General features: G+C 42.6%; 1 protein-coding gene across 1 annotated transcript in view; it reads left to right on the plus strand.

Moving 5' to 3' along the window:
* The window catches only part of NDUFV2 (NADH:ubiquinone oxidoreductase core subunit V2), a 311,308-nt gene extending 293,150 nt beyond the window's left edge, over positions 1-18,158 (plus strand). The window contains exon 8 of the mRNA XM_044066534.1: positions 17,926-18,158. Coding sequence (XP_043922469.1) covers positions 17,926-18,019 — 94 coding nt within the window. The 3' untranslated portion in view covers positions 18,020-18,158. The remainder of the gene's footprint in view (positions 1-17,925) is intronic.
* Positions 18,159-18,806: the final 648 nt, after the last annotated feature.

Consider the following 18,806-nt stretch of genomic DNA (forward strand, 5'->3'; position numbering starts at 1 on the left):
TGGATTTAGACTAGACTCCAAGTAAACATCATCCACAATATCTAAAACTGGAGGGATAGCAAGTGGTCTGTGCTGGGGTAGTAAAAGGAACTCTCGGAGCCTTTTCTTAGAATCAGAGTAGTCCTGGCCTTCCCAGTGGAAATGTTCGCTCATGGTATGTAAAGTTTCCCCAAAGGAGTAGTCTTCAGGGGGAGATGCTGAGGGAATAGAGTCTTCAGCATCAGAGTCTTCATAAGGGGGAAAAGTGTAATCCTGTTCCTCAGAAGAATCTGAGGAAATTGAAACCTGGTCAGAGGAAGCATAATCCTCCTCTTGTCTTGGTCTTTTATCTGGAGGGGGATGGGAACCCCTTATTAGGGTAATCAAATCTTCAGCCATCTTAAGCATCTGTTTCTTAGGCATGGGGCCTTGAACTGTAGACTGATGTACAGTCTTTTTTGGTTTTAAAGGAGTTTTAAGCTTAGCATAAGATTTAATGGTGAGTGTAGTCGGTCTGAAGACATCTTCTGCAACCGAAGGTGTTTCCACTGCACCGGGATCTCCTTCTGCTCCGGTGTCGGAAGGGCCTAATGAAGATGGCTGCAACAGCCTAGTACACTCTGCTTGAGAATCCGCAGCTGTCTGGGGTTCCAATTCTGCGGTCGTCAGGGGCTGCGTAGGCGCCTCACTGAAAACCGGAGAACTGGCGACAGGCCCAGCAGAGGCCTCGAAGTCTGGCTTGTTCCTAGGCTGCCTGCCTTGCGTTTTTTATGCATGCCGGTCGTCGGCTGCTCCGACGGCATGATATAATTAAATTTCCTAACAAAGTAATGTCGTGCGAAGTCAAAACGGCGTTTGATAGTTTGTTTATTAAACCTAGCACAAAACCGACAACCTGTGACATCGTGGTCTGGGCCTAGGCAAGGAATACAATAAGAATGGAAGTCCTTATGAGGTATTTGCTTCCCACAAGAAATGCAATTGTTAACTTTTTCTGACATCGGACTGAGGCAAGAAAAGTTTCCCCAACGGGGTACTTAGCTTTAGTGAAGACTTCGGACTGAAATTAGATTCGAAAATCTCAGGTGTCGGCCGACCGGCACTTGTGAACTGCTTCTGCTTCGGGCACCGCACGGCAGGAAAGACTGAAGAAAATGGCGTCGGATGCCTCTTGTATACCCCTGGCGCACTGACGTCAGGGAAGAAGCGACAGCAACTGACACCGGACCAAGACTTTGGAACTCAGGCCGACTGCGGGGACAGCCTGACGGCAGGATAACCCAAATGTGAGGACTGCAGCAGGGTAACACGATGAACATTTCTGCATTCCTTGGACATACACAGACAATTACGTTTCTACTTGGACAAAACAAAAGCTTTCAGAAAAACTGAGCAATTGTTTGTAGCATATGCTGCAGGATCACAGGGAAAGGCTATTTCAAAGCAGACCATTTCAAAGTGGATAGGACACTGTATCCGGTTCTGCTACATGCAGCATGGCAAACCTGTACTTAGTAACATTAGACCACATTTCACCAGGGCAAATGCCACGTCTACTGTCTACCTTAGAGGAGTACCTACCAAAGATATCTTGGAAGCTGCAACTTGGAGTTCAGTGCACACCTTTACCAAGCATCACAATTTGCCTCTTTATTCTAGATTCAGAGCTGGCTTTGCCACTGCAGTGCTGCAGGGTCTCATAGCCACACCATATCCTCTATAGAACCAGCCACCCTAACTCAGCTTTGGGATTCAACCCAAGTGTAATGACTGCAGCAGTGAAACACGATGAACATAGTACAGTTTTGTACCTACCATAAATGTAGATGTTCGAGTGTCTTCACTGCTGCAGTCCTGGTTACCCACCCGCCATCCCCTCTTGCTTAGCTGGGACTTATCTATACTTCTCAACCTATACTACCTATGTGGTGTATTTGCTGGTTACTGAAGATTTTGTTTTTACCTTTATTGTATGTTTTATTAGCAATATGCATTGCCTACTATTTTTGGGGGCACCTGACATCTGGGGCAAGAAAAACTGAAGAAAATGGTGTCTGCTGCATCTTGTATATCCCTGGCGCACTGACGTCAGGGAAGAAGTGACAGCAACCGATGCCAGACCAAGACTTTGGAACTCTGGCCAACTGCGGGACCGCCTGACGGCAGGATAACCCAAGTGTAATGATTGCAGCAGTGAAACACGATGAACATAGTACAGTTTTGTACCTACCATAAATGTAGATGTTCGAGTGTCTTCACTGCTGCAGTCCTGGTTACCCACCCGCCATTCCCTCTTTTTTAGCTGGGACTTATCTATACTACCTATGTGGTGTATTTGCTGGTTACTGAAGGTTTTGTTTTTACCGTATTGCATGTTTTGTAAGCAATATGTATTGCCTATCTTTTTGGGGGCACCTGACATCTGGGGCAAGAAAAACTGAAGAAAATGGCTTTGGCTGCTTCTTATATACCCGTCGCACTGACGTCAGGGAGGAGGCGACAGCAACCGACGCTGGAGCAAGACTTTGGAACTCTGGCCGACTGCGGGACCGCCTGACGGCAGGATAACCCAAGTGTAATGACTGCAGCAGTGAAGACACTCGAACATCTACATTTATGGGAGGTACAAAACTGTACTTTTCTCACCAGTAAGGGGTGATGTGGTGATTCCGATCCCCCTCCCCCTATTTTTATGAGATTATTTCTGAAATGAAAATGGTTTCAGTGGGAACAGTGTGAAATTCCAATTTGTCAGCAGTAATGTTATGGTTTATTACTGACTTTCCTCAGCTTGCAGCCATTCCTCCTGTTTTTCCAACATTTGAAGATGTTTTCTTAACAGCCTACAGTCTGCCTGACAATCAACTTCTAGCCCCTAAAAATTCTGACGGATTGTACTGAGATTCCTCAGATATAAGAACGTTTATTTTCTAATCCCAAATCTAACCCTGCAGTGATTTTTCTTTCGACAAATCCATCTGTTGCAAACATTTTGTAAATGCTACAAGTATTCCTTCTATGGATGAGAAAGCCTTAAATTGGAGAAGAAAATAATTTCTTCTGCTACTTTAACTTTCAAAATTTGAAAGTGCCAGGCTCAAATGTTATAATGTTTGCTGGCTTCTTTTGACATTGTGAGGAGGTTAACTACTAAAACTCCCTTCTTCAGAGAATAAAGCTTCTCTAAGTTGTTTAATTGGTTCTGCTTTTGTTTGTGAGGTAACCAAACACAGCCTTTAAAGTGCAAATAAATAAATGAACGTTATTTATTTGTTGTTCCAGTAAGGCTGGATTAGCCTTTAAAGTGTACTTGTGATTCTGTTGATGCCATATGAAGGCCAGGTGCTGCTTTTGCATTTATTAGTAGAGTCACACAGTTACATTCACAAATCTACCTGAGGATGTCAGCCTTGAGATTCTGAATTCTCTCAGTGACACATTGAGATTCTGAATTCTCTCCATGACAGCGGTATTATTTGCACCATCTGCTGCTGAGGTCTTTAAAAGATTTGATGAACGAAGGAAGTTCATCAAGGAGGTTGCTCTGATTTTTCAGCCCTCCTTCTCAAATTTGGTAAAAAAATTTCCTTTTAGAGCAGGTCCTTTTTACAAGAAGCAAAATAACGTCTCAGCAGGTTACAGGCAAGCAAAATTTCAAAATGCAATGGCAGGGAGGCTCTAAAAAGAAGGTGGGGGGGGGGGCTCCCAGAACCAATGACAGCCCAAATAGTCAGAATGACTGTCTGCCCCTTCCAGAAAATGCTACCCTACCCTGATAATCCTTTAAATCTTCCCCAAAGCCTGGCTCTGCAGGTTACTGTGTGCCATCAGGTGGGTTCTGAGAATCACCCGGCAGGGGTACAGATGGGAGTAGTAGTCCTCCTGGGGATTCCTTCACACCCTCCAAGGCAGACTTCACCATTTCCTCCAAACAACCAGCATAGTATGCTCCTGGGGTTCATAGAACAGTTCCCCCAGATCAAACCGGGAAAGGATTTTATTCAAGGATTTTCTTAGTGACAAAGAAAGAAGGAACTTGGAGAGCAGTTCTGTCCCTGTTTCCCTCATACCACTTCTCAGCTTGCACCATTTTGAGTTCGGCTGTAGTGGGAGGCTTTACAAATATCCTTACCATTTTTGTCTGTGTTCATTCTCCTCTTCACTGCATTAGGTTTGTTTTTATAGATGCACATTTTTGGGTAGATTGGACATACAGATACATTTTCTATGGGCTCTGCTTTGTAAAAGTAGCTAGAATTTAAATGGGAAGTTGACACTTCTTTTTTGTTTTGTTTTCAGACAGTGTAAAATACATCCCTTTTGTGCATGCAGAAAGGTTCTTGTGACATTTAACATTTAGTGAATTTTAAATGTTTGCTGCACATATAATATGCACTTTTTTATACATTGCAAACTGTACCTCTGTGTCCCTAGTTTGTGCACATCATGTGCTTTTAAGTTTTAATCTCATAGGTTTTAAACTGGAACATATGTTGCACATTTTTTTCCATTTCCCCTGCAGACTGTCATGTATGTTATTTACGTACGAAGCTTGTATTGTCTAACTACCTAAAGCATATAACACTTAAGACTTCGAATACAAACAGAGTTTTTGCCAGTTTTTCTTCACATTTCATATTTTTATAATTTACAAGTTTGTTTTTCTTAGAATTAAATCTAGTTATTGGTAATGCAAATGAGTTCGATTTTTTTAGTAGTTTGAACGGTTTCTTACTTCTGACTGACAGTTCCATTAAGACAAACTGTAAAACTTGGAATTGCTAAGTTGCACAAACCTGAAGAACCAAAAGCAATTTTAGCTAAAAGATTTTAGTAGATTAATAAGGTGGGAACATAATTTTATTTAATCATTAAAACTTTTGTTTTATTCTTTTTAATTTTAAAATGTTAAGGATGCAATAAATCGTGACAGAGATTTTTAGGAGTGTTGAATTTTTTTTAGGTTAGCTTGGATCTTTATCACTTGATTGTAAGGGAAGGATGGGGGTTGTTTTTATTACAGTTGGACTGATCTGTATTTACAGCAGAAACTTTACCACTCCCATTTCAACTGCTGTTTAAGTGTTCTTAAAGGGCGTCCGCAGTGGTGCTGCGGTTAGTGTTGCTGCCTCACAGCAAGAGGTTCTCTGGTTCAATTCTCGGCTGGGGTGCCTTCTGTGTGGAGTCTGCATGTCCTCCCTGTGGTCGCGTGGGTTTCCTCCAGGTGTTCTGATTTCCTCCCACATCCCAAAGACATGCAGGGTGGATTGGACACACTAAGTTGGCCCTAGGTGTGTGTGTGTGTGCATGTGTGTGCCTTCTGTGGAAGGTTGGGCGCTGGACTGGCAACTCGAAACCGTAAACCTCCACTGCCAATCATGAGCAGACAGATGATCTGCTGAGGCAACCCCTAACCAGGAGAAGCCGAAAGAAGAATTGTAATTATACAGCGACCCCCCCATTAATATTCAAAAACGTGCACACTAATTGGTCAGCGTGCACGTTGTAAATCTGAGTTCTAGTAATGGTCCGGTTGCCCAGATGTTTTCCATTACTGTAACTCTTGCAGCAACACTGTTTCGCTATGTTAAACGAGTTTAACATAGCGAGACAGCTTTAAAAAAAAGCAACAAAACAGTTTGTGAAAAGCAACAGAGATCTTGCTTTCTCCGATGTTCTTCGTTCCCCATTGCTGCAGTCCTTACTATTGGGGGTAGTCCGCTGTCCAGTCGGCCCGAATACCAGAGTATATGGCTGACGTCGGTCAGGGCGCATTAGACTGACGTCAGTACGTCAGGGTACTAATGCGCATGACCGACGTCATATCCTCAGTCTTTTTTGCCGCATGGTCCGATGCAGAAGCAGTTTTGCGAGTGCAGGTTGGCGTTCTGAAATATTTCCGAAGCCGGAGTTTCAGACCGAATCAGAGTTGGCTAAGTACCCGTTGGGGAACATTTTGGTTTTTCTTGCCTCAGTATTTAACCGGATGTCAGAAAAGTGAATAACTGTATTTCTTGTGGGAAACAGATACCTCATAGGGATTACCATACCTTGTGTATACCTTGTTTAGGGCCTGAGCACGGCGTTGTTGGATGCCGCTCTTGTGCTAGGTTTAACAAACGCACTATTAAGAGAGGTTAGACTGTGCTAGGTTAGTGTTTGGGAAGCGTTGCAATTATAAAATGCCGTCGGATGTTCCGGCGCCGCTTCGTCCAAGAAGCGCAAGGACAAAACAGCGAAGCCTAGGGTTGATGAACCGCAGTCCCGGACGCCGGTTCTTTAGAAGGCTCAGTGGAGCCAGAGGTTTTGCCAGGAGTTTCTATGGAGTCTCAGGCAGAAACTTTACTGTTACAGGATGTGCCTTCTCAGGAGGTAGGCCAGGCTGAGGGGCTTCGCAGGTAACTGTTCTTCCCTCTCTTCCCAAGGTAGTTAGAGCCTCTCCTTCTGTTGCCAAAACTTCTTTGAGAGGTAGGCCAAGTTCAGCTTCAGTGGGGCTTCTCCTAGCATTTCGGGTTCTGTACCTAAGAAACATATGCTTAAAATGGCAGAAGATTTGATTACTATGATTAGAGGTTCTATGCCCCCTCCTGATAAGAGGCCCAGGGTGGAACCGAGTTTGATAGTTTTGAACAGTGTTCAGAGGCTTCTGAGTCTTCTGTGGAAGATTTGCAGGAGTATCCTCCTTATTCTGATTCTGATGTGGATGATTCCACTCCTACAGCTTCTCCTCCTGAGGATTTCTCATTTTCAGAGACTCTGCATTCCATGAGGGAGCACTTTAAATGGGAAGGCCAGGATTACTCTGATTCCAGGAAAAGGCTTAGGGAATTCTTGTTTTACCCCAGCATAGGCCCTTAGCTATACCTCCTGTGTTGAATGTGGTGGAAGATGTTTTGCAGAGGCTTCCCTGAACCCTGACTCTTTGCCTCCTGCTCCTGTTAAACCCGATAGGTACTATAGGGTGCCTGAAGCTCATAAGTATTTGTTTAAGAGTCCTAGGGCGGACCCAGAAACTGTTTCTCAAGGGCCTAAAGGTGTTAAGGCCTCTGTGGTTAAAAATCCTGTTCCCACTGATAAAGAGGCAAGGGCTTTGGATAGGTGGGGAAAGAAAGTGTATACTTCTTCCACTCTAGCCATGAGAGCGTTGAATTGTCAGTTTCACATGCTAAAATATCAAAATTATCTCCTTTCACAATTGAAATCTAAGGTGGATGCTTTGGCGGAAGGTATTGAGTGTAAAGAGTTGCTGGATTTGGTTCATGTGTCTGAACAAGTGGGTAAGCATTCTTTGCAATGCGGTTTTGATGCTGTACAGGCCTCCTCGAGGGTGGCTGCCACTAGTTCTGTTCTTCGCAGGCATGCCTGGTTGAGGGATCAGAATTTAGCTGAGCATGTTAAGACAAGGATTTTGGATGCTCCTTTACAGTCTGATGTGTTGTTTGGTTCGCCTGTGGAAGCAGTTTTAAAGAAAATGGAGGACAAAGCTAAGTCTATGCAAACTGTTAAAGATTTTTGCAGGTGCAGCCACGAAGTTTAGTAGAAATTGGCCTGCTAAGGGGTGGACATATCCTGCTTATGATTCCCAGTCTAGGGGTAGGTCTAGACGTGGTAGGGGCAGAGCTCAAGGTTCTTTTAGGCCTAGAACAGGAGTTCACCTGCTCAGACTTCTGGTGAGGGCAGGGGTCAGTCCTTTCCTAATCACACCCAATCACCTGCCTTTTCAGCTGCCAGTAGATTCTCGTCTGGTAGCTCCTTTGGGAGGAAGACTGTCTCTTTTCAAAGAAAATTGGGATTTAATTACTCAAGACAGATGGGTGTTGGATATCATTCACCACGGTTACAGGTTTTATTTCCATACAATGCCTCCTTTCAAAGGCATGCCAGACGTTCCTCCTCCACAAAGAAAAGAGGCTCACAAGCAAATTTCTCAGTTACTCCAGATGGGGGCCATTCAGCCAGTTCCTGTATCGGAAAGGGGCCTAGGATTTTATTCTCGCCTGTTCCTAGTACCAAAGAAGGGGAACACGTGGAGACCAATTTTGGATTTATCTCTCCTCAACACTTATCTGGACATTCCCAAGTTCAAGATGTTGACGTTACAACAGCTTTTACCTCTGCTGGGCAAAGATCACTGGATGGTAACTTTAGATCTCAAGGAAGCTTACCTTCATGTGCCTATAAGGCTAAGTTGCAGGAAGTATCTGCGGTTTCGAGCTGGAAATTCTCATTATCAGTTCTCTGCATTGCCCTTTGGCTTATCTACTGCGCCCAGAGTATTCACAAAGGTTCTGGCTCCAGTGATAGCTTACTTCAGGCTACAAGGAATTCAAATCTATCCTTACTTGGACGACTGCCTGATTCTGGCTCAAGAAAAGGAAGACCTTCTACAGCATCTGAATATGTTATAGCAGTGCTAAGATGCCTAGGGTATTCTGTGAGCGAAATAAAGTCCAGTCTAGTACCCTCTCAAGACATGTGCTTTCTGGGTGTGAGACTGAATACAGCAGCCCAGATGGCCTTTTAACCCCGGACAAACAAAAGAGTCTATCGCTTTACTTCCATCAACTATCTCATCAGTCCGTGCTGACTGCAAGGACAGTCCTTCAAGCATTAGGGTTCATGGCATCTTGTATTCTGGTGCTTCCCAATGCCAAACTGCATATGAGGAAGCTACAATGGTATCTCAAAATGTATGGACACAGCACTGCCAGGATTTGGACACTGTCATTCAAATAATACCTTGCCTTCAAAAGAATTTTTGTGGTGGGCTCAGGAATGTCACCTAAACAAGGGACTCTCTGTGACCCGGCCAGAGGCGAGTCAGATTTTAACGACAGATGCCTCGGACATTGCTTGGGGAGCTCATCTAAATGGAAAGTGGATACAAGACAAGTGGCCTGCCAGACTACAGCATCTACATATCAACATGAAGGAGATGTTAGCAGTCCAGTTTGCATTAATGGCTTTCAAGGAGTTACTTCTTCCAGGGCAGGTGTTGATTCTAACAGACAACACAACTGTCATGTGGTACATCAACAAGCAAGGGGAACACATTCTTATCCTCTATGCAGGCAAGCAATGATTTTATGGGAGACTGCGCTAAGCTTGCAACTAACTCTTCAGGCAAGGTTTCTGCGGAGCACAGAACTCCTTAGCAGATGTGTTAAGCAGACAAATCATGGATCCCCACAGTGGAAACTGGATCTTCATGTATTTCAGAAATTGACAGTGTCATGGGGAACTCCAGACATAGATCTGTTCGCTTCTCCACTAAACCACCAGCTGCCAAAGTATTGCACAAAGGGGTTTCATCACACAGCTTGGAAAGTGGATGCTCTGTCTTTCAGTTGGAAAAACCTTCATGTGTATGCCTTTCCACCTCTGCCTCTTCTTCCAAAGGTACTATTAAAGGTCAGACAAGACAGGCCAAGGATGATTTTGATAGCTCCAGATTGGCCTCGGCAACACTGGTACCCACTACTACGGAGTCTGGCAAAGAAGCCTCCATGGCCTTTACCTCTGATTCCTCATCTGTTATCTCAGAAGGACGGTCATCTGCTCAATGTCAAGCTTCACTCTCTTCATCTAACAGCCTGGCATATTCTGTGTTGAAACACAGCAGGTCTCAACTTCCTCAACAAGTTTTAAATGTGATTATGGAAGCTAGAAGACCTAGTACAAGGAAAGTGTGCAGAAAAATGGAAGAGATTTTTATTTTGGAGTACAGCAAAGAATTTGGAGATTTCTGAGCCTAATTTGAGTGTGGCTCTTCAATATCTTACTGAGTTATTGGACAAAGGTTTGTCCTTCTCTTCCATTAAGATTCATGCTGCAGCAATTTCAGCTCACTATGATTGTGACCCACCATTGTTTTCGCATCCTTTGTTCAAGCAGTTTCTTAGAGGGGCAAAGAATATAAGACCCCCACGTAGAGCTCCTACTCCTGCTTGGGATCTCAATTTTGTGTTGGAAAAACTTACTCTACAACCTTTTGAGCCTGCGGCTACTGCTGAATTGAAATATTTGTCCTGGAAGACTGCTTTTCTGTTGGCTATTACTTCTGCAAGAAGGGTGTCTGAGTTGCAGGCCCTTATGGCAGTAGAGCCCTTTTGATTTTCCATAAGGATAGGGTATCATTACGTACTAATCCTTCCTTTATGCCTAAGGTGGTTTCTAGTGTGGCTTTAAACCAAACTATTCATTTGCCTACTTTTATGCAGACCCCCAAAATAAAGGGGAAAAGATTTTGCACACTTTAGATGTACACAGGCAATTGCGTTATTATTTAAGCAGGACTAAGGATTGTAGGCAGTCTCAGCAGTTGTTTGTTTCTTTTGCTTTGAGTTCGCAGGGCAAGCCTGTGTCAAAACAAACTATTTCTAGGTGGATTGGCTTTTGCATTGCATTTTGTTATTCCCATCATGGCAAGGTGATTCCAGCTGGGATTAGGCCTCATTCCACTAGGGCTACTGCCACTTCAACAGCATTTCTAAGGGGGGTGGCAACTAAGGATATTTTGGAAGCAGCTACTTGGAGTTCAGTGCATACTTTCTCTAAGCATTATCACCTTCCTATCTACTCTAAGTCTAGGGCTGGTTTTGCCACAGCTGTTTTGCAAGGCATGTTGTCAGCTCCTGCTTCTTTATGATTTGCCAGCCTCCCTTACCTCTGCTTTGGGATTCTACCCAATAGTAAGGACTGCAGCAATGGGGAACGAAGAACATAGTACAGTTTTGTACCTACCATAAATGTAGATGTTCGAGGATCCCCATTGCTGCAGTCCAATTTACCCTCCCTACTTCCCCTCTGTGTTTAGGGGTGGTTGTGTAGGTGAGGTTACATGCTGATATTTTGTATATATTCTTGTATATATTGTACATATTTTTGGTGCAGGTATTTTGGGCCTTGTCCTTTTAGGGTCTTCTGACATCTGGGGCAAGAAAAGACTGAGGATATGACGTCGGTCATGCGCATTAGTACCCTGACGTACTGACGTCAGTCTAATGCGCCCTGACCGACGTCAGCCATATACTCTGGTATTCGGGCCGACTGGACAGCGGACTACCCCCAATAGTAAGGACTGCAGCAATGGGGATCCTCGAACATCTACATTTATGGTAGGTACAAAACTGTACTTTGCTTTTGCCCACAGCTCTGATGTACTGCGTAGGCATACGCATGCGCAGTACATCAGAACTGCCGCAGAATACCAGACAGCTGCGGAAGGGCAGCAAGGAGGCATTATACAATACCATTATTTAAGAAAAGTAATTATTTTTTTTCTTAAATAATGTCATTGTATAATAGCAATAACCCACTTCTGGGTGTGGGTAATGCTGGATTTACCCACGGTTGGCTTTGTTTGGCCACTCTGGCTTCGCCCTCGTGACCAAACCACACCAACCGTGGGTAAATCCAGCATTACCCACACCCAGGCGTGGGTTATTGCTATATTAACCATCAAGTCTGATGGATGGTTCGTCTGCACTTACTAATACAGGAACTGTGAATTCAGCATCATCTGGATTGGATTTTTTACTTGATTTACTATGTTTACAAGATTTATTCGAGTAGACAGCTTCATTGTTTAATTCACAGCATTTGAATGTCTTAAGCATTGTGAATTATGAGATCTGATTGTATTCTATGTTCACATTTTCTGATAAGTCTTTGCCAGTCAGATGTACGTCTGCACATTGTGTATATTGATATCTGCCTGTATTCTTTGTCTATATTTTTCTAAACATGTCTGCCTGAGTTTATCACTCAGTGATGTATGTACCGTCTCTTTTTTGATATGTGGAGCTCCCCCCCCCCCCCCGGAGCCTCCGCTGAAAATGGGACATATATCCAGTCGGACTATCCTGGTCAACAAATGTCAAATAAATATTTTTTTTTTGTTTTGTTTTTAATTTTATGTTTAATAACTGTTACTAATACTAGATTGATATTGTTTCAAATATGGGGTGTATGTTTGTATAGTTATTCCACTGAGAACACCTAGTGGAAAGTTTCTTAGTGTTTTTTTTTTTTTTTTTTTTGGACTAAGTGTGTGCACTTGGCTTACTGAAACTTTCAGGGACTCTGTGGATTTGTCTTGTTGAGAGTTGGAGATTAGCATGCTGGTTAAGGTGTCTACCTCCCTGATACAAGGTACAGGGTCTGATTCTTAACCTTGAAGGAAGTTGGAGAGGCTTAAAATGGCCCGCAATGGCAGATAGCATAGTACTTGCCTATTAAAAAAAAAAAAAAAAATACCTATTGTCTGTCCAGTTCAGAATTTTCTTTCCTATCCTTCTTGCGAATATTTCAGTGGTTAGTTTGTTTTATTTTGCTGTAACTTTGTAGAGCTTTCTAAAGCTGATGACTTCACTGGAAAAGATTGCCAAGAAGTGTGCTTATAGGAGACAAATTCCTGTGAGGGACTTGTATGTCCACGGTTTGTTTTGGATAGAGCCACCAGTGATATGAATAATGTTTTATGTCTGTTGTGTGTGCAAGCTTGCTTGTACACCCAGCTGGCCATTCATTCCCTGTGAGGCAAGAGCCCTAAGGCCCATTCATTCCATGGTCTGGGCAACGGCCCAGAGGCTTTTGTTCCTCACTGAAATAGAAGTTGGGCCATCATTCTTAGAGGTATATTTCTCTCCCTAAAATCCTCTCCCATGCTGTAACTTTGCCTGAACCTTCTTGGGGTATCTGTGCTACAAACATGCACATCCCCAGGAAGTGGGATGAGTCAGACATTGTTGCTGGCCCTTGCAAAGAGACCAGCTGCAGTCGCAATCCCCCCACGTAGGCATGTTAGCAATTACTGCGCATGTCCCACACTCTCCCAGCTAGCTTGTCCAGAGGCCAGACCCACTAACTGAACTCTTGTTTGTCATCTGAGTCAAAGTCAGGGCTTTATTCTTCTTTGTAGTGAAGCTAATTAAACTGTGTGCTACTTTCAACAAGTAAAACATATACTGCAGAATCTTTGGGCCTTTCTTGAAATTAAAGGTTTCTTTCCCCAGGCACAAGCAAGAGGGCCTTATTCATGTGATGCAGGTTATGAGCATAACGTGAAGAACAACAGAAAAATGGAAAATATAAAAAGTTAGTATCTAAAGATTCCATGGCTAAAGTGCAAATGGCCTTAGTGACCCTGCTGGTGAGGCACAACCTAGTTCACCTCTAATTCATTTGCTCCATCACTTGTCACTGACAATGTGGAAGTCAACAGTGCAATAGTCCTACAGCCATGCCGGGCCTGAAAAGCTTTTACTGCTGAATCACAGCTGGACACAGGTTCTCACATGTATGTAGGGGACATGCACTTACTGCTGGGGAATGCGCTGTTCCCTTTGACATTCCATCTTATTTTATTCATGAACCTGATACTCCAAGAAACGATCCCACAAATTCAACACGTTATAAAATCAGAAGTCAGGTGGGCTTCTACCTCTTATCCTTTGGATGAATGCCAGTGTGAGCAGTGCCTGCTCTACTAATGTCCATTCTTCTTGTCCATTTTTTACTACAGTCTGCTGAAATGAAATGTATGTTGCAGTGCGGCAGAAGGTGCATGCTCCTTTATGCTTCCTGGGGAATCTCCCATGTTGGACATGGGCACTGCTGGTTAAGATGACAACGGAGCCCTTCCTGTATGTGTTTTGGCTCGGGTCAGAAAGACATGATTATATTTAACCACGAACGCCTGGTTGTAATAGCTGAAACAAATGACAAAACCCTCTGAGGAAGTCTGGTTACATTCAGATGAAAGCGCTTAACCTGTGAATATTGGTGGTTGTCTTGTTTGCAATAAACTACGTTGTTTCAGTTTGAGCCGAGGATTTTGTCATTTGTTTCGGCTATTACAACCAGGCGTTCGTGGTTGTTTTCTTTACATTGTTGCTTATGATTATATTTAAGGCAGCTGTATTCTGCTCTGGCCAGTGATGTGGATTATGAGTCCCTTTACTTTGCTTACCCACCTCATGTTGCTTCCTCAAGCGATGCTGTAAACATAACACTGTTTTAAATGGGGGGGGGGGGACGGCGGCAAGGAATTGTCAGATGTCCATAAAAGCATTTATAACTAGAGTATTAAAAAGTCATGGAATATCCATTCCTTCAGTCTTTAACATGTTTGAAGACCTCTTTGAATGCTTCGATGGAGCTAGATTTATAGTCCCCATGCCAAAGAAGGTGGTAGAGCCTTTTAAGGTTGAGTAAAACTTCAACTGTTTCTATTAAAACTTCTCCGAACACTCTAATGTGATTTCCAGCTAATGCTGCTAGGGGTCCAGGCTACCTCTTGCCAGTAACACATTAATAGAGTCAGATCCTAGATTATGTTCTCCATTGTGGCTTCAGGGGAATTAGCCGTCAGCCTCCTACATTCTAGTGACAGGCAGACATCTCTAAGCAGATTAAGGATATCATGGCATAAGTGTATTACGAGACCCTTAAGCAAAGATTACCTACCTTGTCCTAAGCTCCATAAAAGTTAGTGAATGTAAAATGAAATGCAAATATGATAACATGGTTGTCTCTGCAAGGGCTGAATAATCAAAAGGGACATGTAACTTGGGATCCAGCTTTTACCTGAAGATGTTAAAGGACAACATACAAGTAAACGTTTGGGCAAAGAACTGTTGTATAGACCCCCGCATAACATTGTCAGCAGATTGGAGGAAAAAATATGTGAACAGTGAAACAGTTGCTTCTTCCAATGATTCCTAAGCACAGTTTTGTGTGCGCATTTTGTGCAGTGCCTGCTAACTGTCGAGACCACTCAATTCATTCATTCCCTTACTCAGAAACTTCACTTAGTATCAAGGCAAGAGCTGTCCAGAAGGGGCCATTCTTCTACAGCCATGAGGGTGTTTTATGCTCATGCCAGCATTCCAACAGTGAGAGTTTGTAGTGATCCTTGGCAGGGGAATGTGCAATGCACATTGCTGCACAGGCCCAGTGTGCCTTCTCTGCAAATCCATTTTGAAGGTTACCACCAGCCGGTGGCCTGGTGAGCTTAACAGTCACACCCAAGCCATGGATTTGCATAACCACCCTTTCTCCATGGGATTGTGGCAGTACATAGTTGGCTTTGCCCCAAGTATGGGCATGCCCATCCTCTCACGCCAGCTCCATCAGATGCCTAAGCTGCTAAGCAAACTCTTAGCACCTGGGATGTACACAAACATTTATAAGTACCTGCCCCTTTTCACCATCATCAGCAGTCTTTACATGTTCTAATATACCATTCAGATTATTAATTTTTTAATCTATAAATATTGGCCAGTCTCACAAACATACCAAAGTCTTTTTTTTTTTCAGTTTTCACAAATCACTTGTTTTGTGTTTTAAGCATCTAAACTGCATCAAGTATGACATGCTGACCGATATGTGCCCCTGGAACTGCATCAAGTGTGACATGCTGACCGATATGTGCCCCTGGAACTGCATCAAGTGTGACATGCTGACCGATATGTGCCCCTGGCACTGCATCAAGTGTGATATGCTGACCGATAATGTGCCCCTGGCACTGCATCGTGTGACATGCTGACCGATAATGTGCCTCTGGCACTGCATCAAGTATGACATGCTGACCAATGTGCCCCTGGCACTGCATCACCTATGACGTGCTGACCAATGTGCCCCTGGCACTGCATCAAGTATGACATGCTGACCGATATGTGCCCCTGGAATTGCATCAAGTATGACATGCTGACCGATATGTGCCCCTGGAATTGCATCAAGTATGACATGCTGACCGATATGTGCCCCTGGAACTGCATAAAGTATGACGTGCTGACCGATATGTGCCCCTGCTAGAGTCCCCCACTCTAGCATTTTTCTCTACTTGAACTTTGTTTTAATAATGGACCACAGTGATTTTCCTTAGAAAATGTCTCAAATGAAAATATTCTCCACAAACTTCTTATCTTAACCTCTCTCTGCAGTTAATATTTCCAACATTATTAATCACTGAATATAATGTCAGAATGAATTAATTTGGAAATCCTTATCTGCCCTTCAGTTACACTTTTAACACATATAGGATGTTCCCTAGATATATGAAGGCACAGATTCATAAATAATAGCTTTCTAAATACCTTATAATTCAATGTGTTAATATCTATATGTAATTCAACAGTTGCATGTAACAAACTAATTCTTTTTTTTTTCCCAGTAGGGTGTGAACCTTTAAAAAAAAATCACTTGTTGAATTTAAATATTTCATAAAAATGCAAAACCTCTACTTCCTCACTATTCTACACAGTAAAACTGTTGCCTGTGTTTTTTAAATATTAATTTTCTCAAACTGTTCACTTTTATAAGCAAAGTTGTTCTCCTGTTATGTCGTTAGTTTGGCGTACAACAGTGCCGTGTTGGCACCTGTTGTGATGTAAGTGCTATATTGGCACCCATTGCCACTTCCTTTATTTGAAGAACAATGGTTTACCAAAATGAAAAAAAAATAATCAGAAAATCGGTTACAGAGCCTAAGCATTTAGTTGAGGCAAAAGCTGTGATAACAAAAACCTATAAAGAAAAGGTGTTAAAAGGTGTAGAGACAATATTGGGTGCTTCACATGGGCATGTGGTGGTGACTGAGAGGCTGTTGCTTGTTTTATGGATTGAGATCATGTTTCTTGGGCACTTTGTGTCAGCATGTGCATTCCCTTTCTGGCAGGCTGATGTGTGCTGCCATTCATCTGTTTCCAACATCTCAGTTTATCAGCAAGGGATTCTGGCAAAGTACTCCACATAGGAACAGACTGTTTTAGTCCCAGTAATGATAATTAAGGTGGAACCTTTCAGATTGAGTGTGAAATATTGTACCCTTGGGTATCAGATTATATGACCCGAAATTTGTTCTGTTCCACCTTGGGTTTCAGAGACTCACATTATCTACATTTTCTCTAGAGCTGACCAGAGAGAAACAGACTGACATCTCTGATGGTCAGGACAGTCTCTGGACCTCAGCTGAGAGAAGCACTCAGACTGACAACTCTGATGGTCAGGACAGTGCAGGTGTCTACCACTCTACATAACTTCAGTGTTTTAAAGTGGACTTGAGTTCTCAAGGTCTGCAGCAGCCTGTCTAAAATATGAAAGTAATATTAAGCTGCAAGGCAATTACCAGTAGCTGATGTTTAATCACAGACTGCCCTTCAACACTTAAACAGAGCACAAAAGCTAATGCTCATGATGCACAGTAACAGAGTAGTATCACAGCTGAGAGAACACATTTGTTTTTGAAGTACAGGTTCATATGTATTTACTAGGCTTGCAGTCCAGAGGACTATTGAGGAGCCTAGCCAAAATTCCCATTTGCTGCCTGGGCACTGTCTAGTTAAGTGATTTGTTCAAGGATACATAGTTGGCAAACGAGAGCTGAGTGGAATCATATTCTGTACAACAGGAACTATGGCTCACAGCCTTCAGCTGCCAGACCAAACCATACAGAAAGCACAAAACCTAAAGCACTGAAACCTGTAATCATCCAGGTTTCTGTATACATTTGACGCTTGTGACCCATGGTAACAGAATAAGACTTAAGGTAAACTTAATTCCTGTTTTATTAAGTCTGGTTAGAGCTTCATTAACTCTCCATAGTTCTCAGTGTCAACTAAGACACACAAGTGGTCAAAATCACATCATAATTTGAAGATGAAAAAAAAGTTTTACAGATTGCAGCACAGTAGGAACTCCCACTAAACATGTATCACGACACAGCACAGCTCTCTGAGATACAGTGTTGAGAACAGGCTAACTAAACCATGGAAGCACCTTGTAGAGTGCATGGAGTACTTCACTAATCTGCATAACATTTTAATTTCATGCTGTAAAGAGTGTAGGGTTATAAAGATGTGAAACGTGTGTGTGTGTGTGTGTGTGTAAGAGATCAGGAATGATAAAAATGTTCTAGTTTTGAAGTTGTATTATCTTTTTCAGAAATGGACGCATGTCATGTGAACCAGCTGGCGGATTAACAAGCTTGACAGAACCACCAAAGGGACCTGGTTTTGGAGTTCGTGCAGATCTATAACTGAATTTATTTATGGACTGTAATGTGACCCATGTGTCTAACTTCTGCAAAGGAGAAGAGTTTTCTTGACTCCAGTGAATTGTACTTTTGTGAAGCCAAATTCTACAATAAATTAAAAACGCTCTTCTATCATTTTTAAGCTAGTCTTTTGACAAATCATTTCAAAGTCAAAAGTAAACTTTGTCATTTAAACTCCATAAGGGGAACCTAAACGAAATTGTGTGCATCAGGCTGAATACTGAGATGACATACAAATTACATATAGCACATGCATGGCATTAACTTTAAGTTAGACTGTTATTTTAGTACTATAAATTACTGTTTTTAGTAGCTTGGTGATTTGATTATTGCAAGTTTTCATATTTACTTTCTGATATGTTAGAATAGCTAGCAGATAAATATTGCATTTGATTGATAAATAAATAAATGACATTATAAATAGATAACTATGCATAAGCATCTCATAACTTCTGTTGCACCATAATGGTTTAACTGACACAAGAACTTGTTGATGACTAACATTCCTAAGATTGCTGCCAGAGTTCAAGAACCTAATCACTTGTGGGAAGAAACTGTTCCTGAACCTGGCTGTTTTACAGTGCATGCTGCGGTATCATCTGCCAGATGACAAGCTTGTAAACAGACCATAGGCTGGATGTGTAAGTTCACTGGCCATTTCTCTGGCCCTGTTGTAGCAGTGTGTCTTGTATAAACCATGTATCGCTGAGAAGTTGGAGCCTGTTATTCTCTCAGCAACCTTCACCACCCTCTGTAAGTCTTTCTGATC

Source organism: Protopterus annectens, chromosome 3.part1 (genome assembly GCF_019279795.1).
Source record: "Protopterus annectens isolate FY-2018-M chromosome 3.part1, PAN1.0, whole genome shotgun sequence".
NCBI lineage: Eukaryota > Metazoa > Chordata > Ceratodontiformes > Protopteridae > Protopterus > Protopterus annectens.